Source organism: Cladosporium halotolerans (assembly GCF_011745625.1).
Source record: "Cladosporium halotolerans strain TM138-S3 chromosome Unknown Sca132, whole genome shotgun sequence".
NCBI lineage: Eukaryota > Fungi > Ascomycota > Dothideomycetes > Cladosporiales > Cladosporiaceae > Cladosporium > Cladosporium halotolerans.
Window position 1 is genome coordinate 1 of NW_027191582.1, and position 12,250 is coordinate 12,250.

Below are 12,250 nucleotides of genomic sequence, written 5' to 3' on the forward strand. Positions count from 1 at the left end.
AACACTGCAGCTGTTATCAGCTTATCTCGCGCTAATGTTTCAGGTTGGCTACATATATACAGTCCTTACCTCCAATATGTAGAGAATGTATGGGAATGAACATGCGCACGATGCTATTGATCAGAAAATGACCAACAGTAACTTTCCCAGAGTCGACAGCAGTGAGATGGGCCTCCATGCCTTCCTCGCGTCTGCCACCTTGATTACAGTCTTATTCACCATGCTCTGAATCTTCCGCCAGTCCATTGGAGTCAGATTAGAGCTCTCAGATCCACTGGACCTGTCGTTCGGGGTACATGGCTGCTCGTTCTCATCATCTGACGGAGTCGCAGCCTTTTTGAATACCTTCATTACCGTGGGCGGCTCGAAAGGCCTCAAGCCAGTCTTTGCCCATCCACTCTTGATGTTAGCCTCTGTGAATGCCTTCTGCCACGCTGGCCAGAAAAGACCGAGGAAATCACGCTTGTTGACCCCCGCGAGGCCCTCTGATTGTCTCATGTGCTCGTCTAGGCCTTTGCTGTAAGACGTAGCTAAGGGCGCGAACAGACTGACGTCCAATGGCTGCAGCCTGTGTGTCGAGTGAGGTGGGTGTACAGCGGCAAGTATTTTGTTGGATTGACACCAATCGAGGAATCGGATAGTCAGATGAGAGCCATGCCCGTCCAGATACAGCAGTCTCCAGCCCCCTCTTCGCTTTCTCCCTCGTTTCCCTGTCGAAGAAAGTTATTAACCAATTAAACCCAAGCTCATCGTTTGTCCATCCAATAACAGAGGATGCGAGGAACGCTGAGTTGTCTCCCTCCTTGACACCGTCCAACCAAGTGTCTTGGCTAGTGTTTGCCTGACCTTCGTAGATTATGCCCGGAGATAGAGACGTTCCATCTGCACATATCGTAGCCACAACAGTCACCCACTTCCTACTGCCATCTTGGACAGTGCCAATGAGCTTATGATTGTCAAGAAGAGCCTTGGTAAACACTCTTGCTTTTGGTGAGACACCCGATCAGGAATCACTTTTCATCCATGCTGTACATGTTCTGTGGCAGTATGCCATACTACTCGATCTTACTGCTCAAAACGTCGAAGTACTGCTGAAAAGAGGCCATAGATTCAGCTTTGTGCCTCGAGACGTCCCATGTATTGAGGTATCTAGAATCCAACTCGTGGCTCCATCTGCTCACAAATCTTGAAGCCCAATTCTTCCCAGGCTGTCTTTTCGCGATCTGACCGGCGATGTTGGCGACCATGTATGGTGTCGGTGGAAAACCTCTCTCACAAAGTCTATTTATATATTTGATGAGCACCCTCTCTTGCTTGGGAGACAGGAATTGTTTTCGTTGTGTTGCCTGGGATCTTGAGCCACTTTCGTGATTGAATCTCCGGCTGAGGGTGCTTCTATTGACCTGAAATTTTTTCGCGACTTCTGAAATGCGAGGAATCCTTTGATTATTCAGATATACAACTGCTTTATCGATGGGAAGCATATGTGTTAAGATATGCGATGATCAAGGGCGTCGCGTCGCCTTCGCGACGCGCGTGCATTGAGTGGTGTTGTGAGCTGAGTGGGGAAAGCTTCTAACCTTCTGCGATTTCGCGGCTCGAGATTTTTTATTGGAGAAATTGGTCCATGCTGGCCATTGGTCCCACGAACATTGTAAATTATTGTTTTGAGAGTCCTGCGCTATCACTCGACTTTGCCCTCAACTGTCATCCACAATCAACAGGGGAGGTTGCATCGAGTTAGGGTGCTGCTGGCACGACTCGTTCCCATGTTGATGCCCTGCACCAACGCTTTTTGGCTAGCCCTGGAGGAGTCTTCGTGATGGACCATACTTCGTGTCACAGATCTGCGGAATACTCAAAAATTCGACATCAAAAATGCATATACCGAGGATACCATTGGAACTACCACGAGAAGGCACTAAGCGACTGGCGAATGTAGCGGAAGGCGACCTAGCAGAGACGTGTCGGACACGAGTAAAGAGGACCCCACAACCTTTCGACGAACGATGCGGCGTCCGATAACCAGCGGAGCAACGAAGCCCAACGTGCTGTAGAGTCTCAATCGCGGATAGGTGACAAGTCCATCCAGAAACCGATATTCGGTAGCGAGTGACTAACAGAGAATGTGTCCGCTTGGCTTCCCCTTCACCTACTGCGCATCCGCTGTCCATTCCATCACTCACTTGACCATCCTTACGCCCAGTCTCTACTACTTATCAGTCCTGGCACTAATCATAAACACAAGATAAGCAACGTGCTTCTCGGGTGACGGAACACTCACCGCGTCTCTATTCGCACATCCGTGTGCACCTTTTGCACTCCGGCATCATGGATCAGGCTGTGCGCTTGACCGATGATGTTCATCACTTCTACCCACTGCCCCCCTGGAATTATCTTAGATCATGCGGAAACTGCTCTACGAATAGGATCGTACTGATGCTCGTGCTCGAGTCGTTGACGGTGAAGCTCAAGCCGCTTTGCCGTAGCAACTGCTCGATCCTGACGATATAAGAGGATGTCGAAGGCGAAGCCGTGCCGATCTGTAATATGTAATTTTTAGGATGGGGAGGACCAGATTAAGGGCGTTGGTGGTTGGAAAACGTACAGGTATAACACAAAAGTCTACGACACAATGCGCAGGCATTGCGCTGCCGGTTTGTGCCGTCATAGTGGGTGGTCGGATTGATATGTGTAAAGAGAACAGATTCCTTGCCACGTACGACCGACCTTCTTACGCTCCACAGGTGCAATACGACACGAGTTGGAATAGCATAGAAGATCCAGTATGTGTCGTCATCGCCCGTCACATCGTATGTCATCCAAGCGACCCGCGCGAATCGGAAACGTGGTGACTACCAGGCTCTGTGCTTCTATCACCGCGCCAGCCCGATTCGTTGTGTGTTCACGGTCACGGAACCCTCTTCATCAGAGCTTACGTTTGGGGCAGGGGAGGCATCATTTTTGCTCATCGACCGATGCATCGCCTGGGGATCAATCCTCATCGAGATTCTCGGTGATTGTCGGCAACATTATATGTCTGGTCGTGGAGACGTCGATCGCTAGGTTTGGCGTGGTGCTCGCACAAGGTAAGATGTGCTAAGGGCTTTGCTCCCTCTCGCAAAGTGCAGGGGACGTCATTTACACTCAGTTTGGTGTCCGTCTAGGTCCAGGCTATTGAAATATCCGGACTTTGCATCTCTCCAATGATCTTGAACACCAGCAAAGTATGAGGACAGACACAGACAGACACAGACAGTTCGTCTGCCGGATTCCACAACCAGAAGAAAACACAAGAGCCTGGCAATTACTTGAGCAGAACAGACACACGTCCCCTCGGCTGCAGACTGTCTGCGAACATATCCAAGTCTTGGCATGAACTTGGTCACCCTGCAATGGAAGAATTTTCCGGTGAATCTGTACTTTTCATGGATAGCACCCACAAGTGTCGAAGCGAACGGCTCAGATGCCAACGCCTTGGTCTCCTTAACGGTGAGGCGATTCGCCGTGAAATATCCGATCACATGCTGATGGTGTCGCAAAGGGAGGGGGTGGCTTGCGAACTGTTCTTTGGGCTGGTCCATGCGCGCATTGCGCGCGATGCGGGCTCGGGTGATCGAAAGCCAGAAACCATGATGTCACGCGAAGACTCACTGCGAAATTATTCTGCTGCTTTTGCTGGCCAGGCACTGTTCATAGGAAGGATTTCTATTGAGCGAAGGCTAGCGCGGGTCCAGGCACGAGCGGAGTTTGCCAGCAGCTCGTACCTTTCGCGATGCAGAGAAGGCGCGCCTTCGCTGGTCCGAGTGTCGATCTCCCATTCGGGTCTGGAGAACAGAACAGGCGGAGAATGAGGCAGAGTTTCCGTCGGGTTTCCTCTTAAGGAATCTTTCCCATGCACGCTGTCAAACGGTTCGCAACGAGAAAGGCCGTGCAGGAGCGAGACACATTCCGTCAAAGCGAGACGCTGGTGCAGTGTGCTGATCGACGGAGAAGTCGGCCAATCTAACAGCAGGCAAGCCAGCAGTCGCGCGATGTTGCGTGCGGCGAGCGGCGGGCCATCGCTCATGCGCGCAATATTTTGTGTCGGCATGGTAGCGAACACCATCTGGCGTATCCGGCCAAAAGACGGCGCGTGCCCCAGCGAGCGGGTGGAGAGGGCAGCGTCGAGAAGACGAGGAGCAAGCGCACTTGAGCTGGATATTAGAAGAAAATGATGCAACCGCTCGACCAGCAACCCTATCTCGCACGACGCTGATAAAACCTTCATATTCTAGTCTTTGGTAAGTCCATCATCCATGACGTTTCTGCGAGCTCTCCGACGCGAAACGCCCGCGTGTGTTTCTCGTCCAATCGCACATCATCCACCTTCCGCAGCTGTCATTACAGCTGCGGAGAGGGAAAGGCAGCGCGCCTGGGGCCCTAATGCACGTCCCGTGGATGTCTTGGCGTGGGGTCCTAGCGGCATCGGAGCTGTCCGCCGCCAGTCCTTTCTGGACTCGGCTGGCATCTGTCGTTATTTCTACGCTCGGGATTGTTGCTTTTATACCCGCTGATTCACCTTCGCCATCATATAGTCACCTATACACCTAAATGCATACCCCAATATCGTAACTAAACATCACACGACCGACTCGCCTGTGTCTCTCCCTCTCCGCTGACTGGCCGACGAAGCAATCTCGGCTGCACTCGAGGCTGTGCAAGCGTCTCCAGGGCCTTTGGTAAGAAATTCCAGACATTTTAGCACCTCAACAAAGAAGTATTGCAAATATCAGCGGGCGATCAAGCTCTCCGCCTATTGACGAAAGGAACTACCTCAAATAATCACCATGAGTGGACACAAGGTACGCCTCTCCGATTCCATCCAAAATTCGGTCATGTCTCCCCTTGTTCCTGCATTTCTAATCGCAGCGTCGTACAGGACATTTCGCGACAGATCAGGCAGTCTCGTCCATCAGTCAGTTCGACCGCAAACAGTCTTCCCACCTACCAATCATATAAACGCACACATTTCATTTCCCTGGGCGCCTCGGTCAATGGCCGCATCAGCCGGAGAAAGAGCTCATATTCTGCACCAAGCAACGCTGCTGCTATTGAGGCCACCGTCGATGATGGTGTTGAGGACGGGTCGGTCGCCATTATCAACAGTCCTGACTCGCTGGCAAACGCCGCCGTGAGCTCGCTGGACGAGGACTCGCACCCTGCGATGCCCAGCAGCCTGCCGACACATCGCGACTCGGTGCCTAACCGACCGGGCAGCCACGGTAGCTCCCTTGCGCAAGGACAGTCCTCGTCTTCCATCCCTACAATGGTTAAACGGAGCGCCAGTCATGGCACTGGTCTAACGAAGGAAGAGAAGGCGGCGAAGGGCGAGCTGGATTGCGAGCATTGTGGCAAGGCATATAAAAACGGCAGTTGTTTGACCAAGCATCTGTACATTATGCGCATACCCACGAGCATGGACCAGGGCTGACGATCGGTGTGCAGTTGGGAACACACGCCACAGTGGCAGTACACCTCGAAGCTGCAGATCTCCAAGCACCAGCAGGTGGAGCTGCTTGAAGCTGCATCCGTTTTGATATCAATGAACCAATGTGGTACAGGTTCCGACGGCAGCGACTTGCCCTCCCCTGCCGCCTCCAGATTGTCTGATGTACGCGGCGAAGATCTGTCCGACTATGGCTTCAGCTCAGTCGAGACGGCGCCGACTTCGCAAAGCAAACATGCCTACAGCGACCCGAACGTCAAGCGCTACAGGAATTCTAGCCGCGCCTACTCCCCCTCCTTCCAGTCCAGCTTCTCCGAGCCCTCATCCTGCACTTCCGGCTTCTCCAGCCGGTATCGACGGCAGAGCTCCTCAAGCATCCGGCCCGCCAACGCTGCGGAGGCTTACTCCGAGGAAGACGCCACCGACTCAGCGGCGGCCGTCGCTCTGCTCAGCTGTTCATATGGCACGCCCAAGAGCGGCCCTGCAGCAATGCCTGCTGATATTCCGTTCGTCCAGCCGCTGCCCGCGATATACCAGGGATGCTCGGCTCCCAGCCCGGCGTCCAGAGAGCCTTACCGCGGCCAGCAGGACGACGTGGACATAGAACGTCTGTCGGACGAGGATGCGCACGTTTTGCGCCACCACCACCATGAGGAGGAAGACGAGTGCATGTTCGGTAAGATGGACACTTAATCTCCGGTGGCCACTGAGCGATGTAAAGAAGCCTCTCGGAAATCCTTGTTTTACTTTGTTAGGGAAGTCATTGCCACACAGAAACAACCATCCGGACAGAGCATAATTGCGAGTCTTCTTCTGACGCAGAAACATCACTGAATAATATAGAAAACAGAAAAATCGTTGAATCTTTGTTCTTTATGCTGAGGGGAGAGGGAACGAAAAAGCATCAGGCCAAAACCGAGTTACAACGTCCAAGCATTAGCGTTCTATGTCACTATCTCTGAGCCGCTGGCCAGCCCTTTGGCGAACACCGGCGATGAAGCTAGATCAATGCTCGAGACTGGGTTCCTTACGATTTGTGAGTTCAGCTGTGAGGAAGCGGCCTCTTCGAGCCGTACTTGCAATGGGGGAGCCGGCTTCGAACAAACACTGTAGAGGTGTCTTTTTGAAAAAGGCTCAAAGAGGATCGACTTTGAATCTAAGACTGCGAACAAGCAGCTGCGAGACCGTGAGATAAAACAGCTAGTTCCTCAACAAGCCTCTAATAACTTTACGGCAGCTAGTAGCCATCCTGAGTAGTATAGCAGAACGAATTGGGGTCCCGTTCTTTGAACAACGAAGAATGTTCTATTACGGCTTCAAAATACTGCTCAGGCTGCGAGTTGCATTTTGAGAGCCAATACTTCTACGTGACATGTCCACCTGTTCCTCTTCCTTCCCCTTATACGTATTGACCCCTCAATTCTCTTTATGTGCCCGCACAGGAAGGATAATGACACAAAGCACGCAATCTGGGAGCAGCTGGCGATATGATAGCCCACTTGATAAGTTCAAGCAGCTCAAGGAAAGGTACGGGTACGAACCCAGAAGTCACTTCAAACCATGTGTCAACCTGCGGTGGAACAAGCTCGACAGGTACTATTGTTTATCGGATGACACCTTCGAAAACAGAATCGCAATATTCCTTCATCCTCACTTGAAGATGGCTTGGTTCGAAAATCATTGGAGATGTAGGCCGGCATGTAATGCTGCGAAAGATGCGATCGACACAGCGTATGCCCTTGCGAAGGCGAGATGGCCTCTGAACGCACAGGAAGCTGTTTCGCTGAATTCAGAGATGGGCAGAATGCAATCCTGCAATTATTGCGGACCCCCAACATTGAATTGGATTCGATGGAGCTTCATTGAATTGACATTGGATTCAATGGCTGCATTGATCGAACAGTGCAAGGATTGGCGAGTTGGTCGAGGTCATTGTAGCTGGTTAATTTTCACGTATATGATCAAGCGGCTCCGGAGCATCCGAGGACATGCTTCAGGCTGTACTAAGGACGCAGATGCAGCAGTTGTAGCTCTATATGCCGGGTTATCCTTATTTTCACTCAACACTCTTGTATAGCCCATGCTGCCTCTTCAATCCAGCCATGCTTGCTTTGGCAATAGTTCTTAAATCACTGCCACTTCACCCGGGGTGTAGGAGGACGACGGCGTGATGTATAGGTGTGTCGTCGGTCTTTTTGTAGGAATAGTCGAGCTTCTGCCATGCGCGATTGACGTTGGCGGTGAAGTGATGTCCAAGCTCGAGCAGGGGTTTAGCAGCTCGGCAATCCGACCCCTGCTCCTGAGCTGTATCTCCCCCAATATTGCTCCGATTGATGTGATTTTTGGATGCGCCTGTAGCCCTCGGATGATTTTGTGAGCTCCGCGTGCGTGTGCGTCGTGTTTGCAATGGTGATGGCGTGGCTTGAAAGGTCTGCGATTCGTTCAGCTGGCTTTCACTCGGCAGGTGCCGCTGACGGCTATCCTCAAGTCCCTTCAATATAGGAAGTACCTGCCATATAGCCTCCTTTACAGCATAGTTATTCTTCATTGTTGGAGTGACCTGGCCCCGTAGCTTCATTGTGGCATGCTTACATGGCCTCAATAGATCAACGTATACGTTAATTACATGCCAATCGTTGGGGGTGAGCCGATCTTCGAGAAGTGAGGGCGTTTCGGGGGGAATGCGCGGTTGCGACCGTAATTATAGTCCTTTGCGTTGATAGTTCGCGAAAGCGACGCTGTAATCATGAATCATCCAGAGCACAGTCGCAGAAGTCACCAGTGGCACTGCGAAGCCTCAATGCCCTTGATGCAGCGTCACACCAGCTATTCCACCGTGTGAGGTTATCGCGGATCAGCTCCTTAGGAGCCTCAGATGGAGCCTCAGAGGCAGCTGAATCACTCAGCTGAGGATCAATCTCCTGCGGATGGCTCAGTTGCAAGCCAAGGAATACATTTCTGCGCTGCGTATAGAGCAGTTTTTATCTAATCAGCTCGTGTAGCTTCCCAATAGGTGCCTTCTTGCGCCAGCTGCGCAGATCAACCTCCTCAGGGGTGACGTTCCTAAACGCTTCTTCGAATGATTCAATATCCTCGCCAAATAGGAGCTGGTAAGCCACTAGATTGATTGTATGGCCCATACAGAAAATGCACCGCTTGCCCGCATCTTTATCGAGCTCCTGAGGTAGAAGGCGCATGAATGCTGTGTTCTCAGAGGCGTTGTCGGTAATAGCGTGGCCGAAGAGTTGTCGAAGCTCGAAGTGATTGAGGATGCCTACAAGCGTTGTAGCCAGATTGACAGCTGTATGGCTGCCAATATCCGTGGCAATACCAATAGGATTGCTTGAGGCTTGTATTGCGCATTGAGATAATGCGCAATAACGCTCAAAGCGCCAATCTGCGGCCAGGGGACGTCCATAGATCGAGCGATAAACTAACGCGCGCGGTAGCCTGTTGGAGCTCGGATTCGACGGTAAAGAGCGCTTGTTTGTACGCAGCTACAATACAGCGCCGTGGGCTCCTTCTAGACGGTGTTGAGGCTTGTGGTTGAGGTCGTAGACATGTCAACAAGGCCTTGAAGGCAGGGGCTTCGATCTTGTGAGGGCAATGGCCTCGGTTGTGGATAAACGCAGTAGGAGCCCTTTGAACGCTCCAAAGTTGAAGGAGTCGGATACCGCGGTTGTGCTGCTGACGGCGTTGAAGCCGCCGTATTCTTCGATTGGGGTCGGTTTGACGATTCTATTGGCTCCAAAGGCACGTCGCCTCCTTCTTAGATTCCATGCTGCTTTTTTTTTTTGAATCATACTGCATTCAAGCTAAATAGCTTATGGCACGTCGGCTATCTTCTCGACGGCTTCTATGGCATCCTAGTGTGCTCTCACGTTGGCCGTTTACAGTACAGTTAGGCTCGCCGTTCCGACTCCACCGAGCCGCCACAGCTTTTGGGCTTATTGCCCTCCTACTTTCTTGTCATTGTCCTTCCTCATCTGTCCCCTCATCCACGCCCACTCTCCTCCACCATCTCTCCCTCCTCAACGCTCCGATCTAGTCGTTTATATCCCACGATTCATCTTGGGCACCTTCTCCAGGGATTTTCTTGCCCACCTCTGTATCTTCGAGGAACTGGAGCACTCCTGCCGCGGCTTCTGCTCCGAACAGAGTCTGCAGGCCTGTTCTATCTTTCCTTTCGCTAATCGAAACCTTCTTCCTCAGCCGCCGCAACATAGCATCGCGCTGCCTTCGCCATCTTCTGCACCTGAACAGTAGATGCGTGACAGACTGTTCGATTGCTCCACACCACCAACAGTGTGCGTCACGGGCTTTGCTGATCCTCAGGAGGTAGGCACCTGTGACGGCGTGACTAGATTTGAGCTGCAGGTATCGAGCTGCGACCGATTTCTTCGCGTATTTGATTTGCTTCCCCAGCTTGGGGTTCGTCCCCCACTTCTCTTTGATGGCTTGCCAAATGTAAGACAGTGATGCCGATCGCATCACCTTGGCCTGTTGCCGTGCAGCTCGTTGCGCCGCAGCGCCTGCCATTCTGTAAACCTTCTATGTCTTTGTCGCTCGCAAGCAATGTCAAGGCCACTCGACTACCTGCATCGTCGGCTCGCAAGACCCCTCTTCTCACCTCCGTGACTACTGGCAGGGCCCAGTCTTTGTCGTTCTCAATGGCGGCCATTGCCAGCCGTGACTGTGTCACAATTTGCGAAGCAGTGATCCGCTCGATTGAGAAGCCGAGGGAGGTCCTTCACTGCCATGTTGATCGCGAACAGCGCAGCATCCGCGGGTGTCGTGTACTTGCCCAGCGACGAAGTCCTCGTCTTCCACTCGTGTCGCTCTCTCCATGCTGCTCCCACACCGCAGCTGACATCCTTGGTCGCACTCACAAATATTGTCAATTGTCGTGGGTGGCCAGGTAGCAACCTCTCCGGTGCTTCTGAGTATCTGTGATTTCGAATCAACGGGACTGGTATTGATGAGGCAATTTTGCAGGGCAGCTCGAATCCATATTCGGTGTCGTAGTTGACGTTCTTCACGATCTGCTGTGCGAGTCGGCCTCCAAACGATCGATGCGTCTTCTCTAGCTTCGTCCATCCGATGCTGGACGGCTGGCCTGTCGCTCCGTCATGACGGTGAAGCTCGCCGAGGCGAAAATTTGCAGGCAGCAGCTGGTGCGTCGGGTGGTCTCCGTCCGCGTTGAGAGCGCGCACCGCGTACCTGGTCTGTCGATAGTCGAGAAGGTCCCTTGCACTCGGTAGACATGCTGCCTCTCGGAGAAACGCCAGCGGTGTTGATTTCAGCAGCCCCGTGATGGCCCTTGCTTGACTGTTCAAAAGTAGTTGAAGTCCCTCCAGCCTGTCCATCTGGCCTCTCCACCAGATCTCCGATCCGTACATTGCTACAGAGGTGACTGCTGCGATGATGACTCTCCTCATCAGGTTGACCGACAAGCCGCCGTTGCTTCTGCTGAGGCTAGCCACCCGTTGTAGAGCGCCCTTGGCGCTCGCCATCCTGTTCTCGAAGTGGACTTTGAATGACAGCTTCGAATCGAGCCAGAAGCCTAGCCATTTGGTCGCTCCTTGCTTAATCGTAAAGCTTAGCTCTCCGATGCGGACGGATGCGTCCTTTGCTGCTTGCAATACCTTGCGGCTCCTGCTGAACAAGATTGCCTCGGTCTTGCTGACTTCGAACTCGACTTTGTTTTCGGTTCCCCATTGAATGGCGTCTCTGGCGATTCTTTCGAGATGTCTGGTGCCTTGATTCAAGTATTCGCAGTCTATCACTAGACCTATGTCGTCTACGAACGACATGGGTTGTAGACTCGGGTGCCTGTCTTCCAGCCATCCGAACATGGCACCGATCGATAAGACGAAGAGTACCGGCGAGACCGGTGACCCTTGGGGTAAGCCAGCCTGAATCCGGCGGTTCTCACCTGTGCGACCGTCAATCACCAGCATCGCTTGCCGGTCCGTCAAAAACGAATCCACCCAGCGCACGATATTACCGGCACCGTCGACTTCGATCATCCGCTTGAGCAGCTGTCTTTTGTTGACTCTGTCGAAGGCACCCTTGACATCAAGGAGTAATGCAAGGGCGATGCGCTTCTTGCTCCAGGCTCCTTCGACTTTTGCAACCAACTGAGCTACTGCATCTGATGTCCCTCTCCTTCGACGACAGCCGAATTGTCCTGTGTGGAAGATTTCGTTCTTCTCACAAAATGAAGCAATCCAGGTTGCGACGACCTTCTCAACCACTTTTCCAAGACAGCTGAGCAGGCTAATGACTCGGTAGGCCTTCGCGGCCGTGTATGTGGGTTTTCCCTGCTTACGCAACAGAATCCCCTTTGCGGTCTTCCACACGCAAGGGTGGTAGCCTGTCAGTATGCATCCTTGGACGAGGGCCACAATTCGCTCCTCAGCCCACTGCCACAGCAGTCGGAGTGCTTTGAACCCGATGCCGTCCGCTCCCGGGGCTTTTGTGGCGGACTGTGAAAACAATGCCTCTTGGATTTGGCCCACACCGGCACTGATCATCGTGTCTGGTATCTGAATGTCTTCCTCATCGCTGGCTTGAGATGGGAAGGCTTGCGCCATGAAGATTCCTTCCTTCTCTTCTGCTGCCGCCACTATCTTGCCCGGCTGCCCATTAGCACCGCTGGTATTGATTGCTGGTGTGTACGACGGCATCTGAGACTTTGTGTATCTGAGCGCTTTCCAGCATCGTTCAGGATCATTTGCGGTTTTCGAGTGGTCTTCATTT

General features: G+C 52.6%; 3 protein-coding genes across 3 annotated transcripts; 1 reads left to right on the forward strand and 2 right to left on the reverse strand.

The window, feature by feature from the left end:
• Nucleotides 1-1,511: 1,511 nt before the first annotated feature.
• Nucleotides 1,512-2,913, reverse strand: WHR41_09428 (uncharacterized protein). The gene is made up of 4 exons (XM_069378031.1): nt 2,609-2,913; nt 2,438-2,543; nt 2,285-2,387; nt 1,512-2,209 (listed from the first exon to the last, which is right to left on the reverse strand). Exons 1-4 carry the CDS (start codon nt 2,669-2,671, stop codon nt 2,197-2,199), a joined length of 285 nt encoding a protein of 94 aa, XP_069224947.1. The 5' UTR covers nt 2,672-2,913; the 3' UTR covers nt 1,512-2,196.
• Nucleotides 2,914-4,505: 1,592 nt separating this feature from the next.
• On the forward strand, nt 4,506-6,812 carry WHR41_09429 (uncharacterized protein). The gene is made up of 3 exons (XM_069378032.1): nt 4,506-4,844; nt 4,922-5,433; nt 5,488-6,812. The coding sequence occupies exons 1-3, from the start codon at nt 4,830-4,832 to the stop codon at nt 6,179-6,181; spliced, it is 1,221 nt and encodes a 406-aa protein (XP_069224946.1). The 5' UTR covers nt 4,506-4,829; the 3' UTR covers nt 6,182-6,812.
• Nucleotides 6,813-10,155: 3,343 nt separating this feature from the next.
• WHR41_09430 (uncharacterized protein) lies at nt 10,156-12,084 on the reverse strand (the record flags this gene model as incomplete). The annotated part of the gene is made up of 1 exon (XM_069378033.1): nt 10,156-12,084. One exon carries the CDS (start codon nt 12,082-12,084, stop codon nt 10,156-10,158), a length of 1,929 nt encoding a protein of 642 aa, XP_069224948.1.
• Between the last annotated feature and the right edge of the window lie 166 nt (nt 12,085-12,250).

Coding starts and splice junctions, on each gene's coding strand:
- WHR41_09428 (XM_069378031.1), bottom strand. CDS start 2,671: ATGACGGCACAAACCGGCAGCGCAATGCCTGCGCATTGTGTCGTAGAC. Junction 2,544..2,608: donor TAGACTTTTGTGTTATACCT/GTACGTTTTCCA, acceptor TACATATTACAG/ATCGGCACGGCTTCGCCTTC. Junction 2,388..2,437: donor CGACTCGAGCACGAGCATCA/GTACGATCCTAT, acceptor AGATAATTCCAG/GGGGGCAGTGGGTAGAAGTG.
- WHR41_09429 (XM_069378032.1), top strand. Junction 5,434..5,487: donor AGTTGTTTGACCAAGCATCT/GTACATTATGCG, acceptor ATCGGTGTGCAG/TTGGGAACACACGCCACAGT.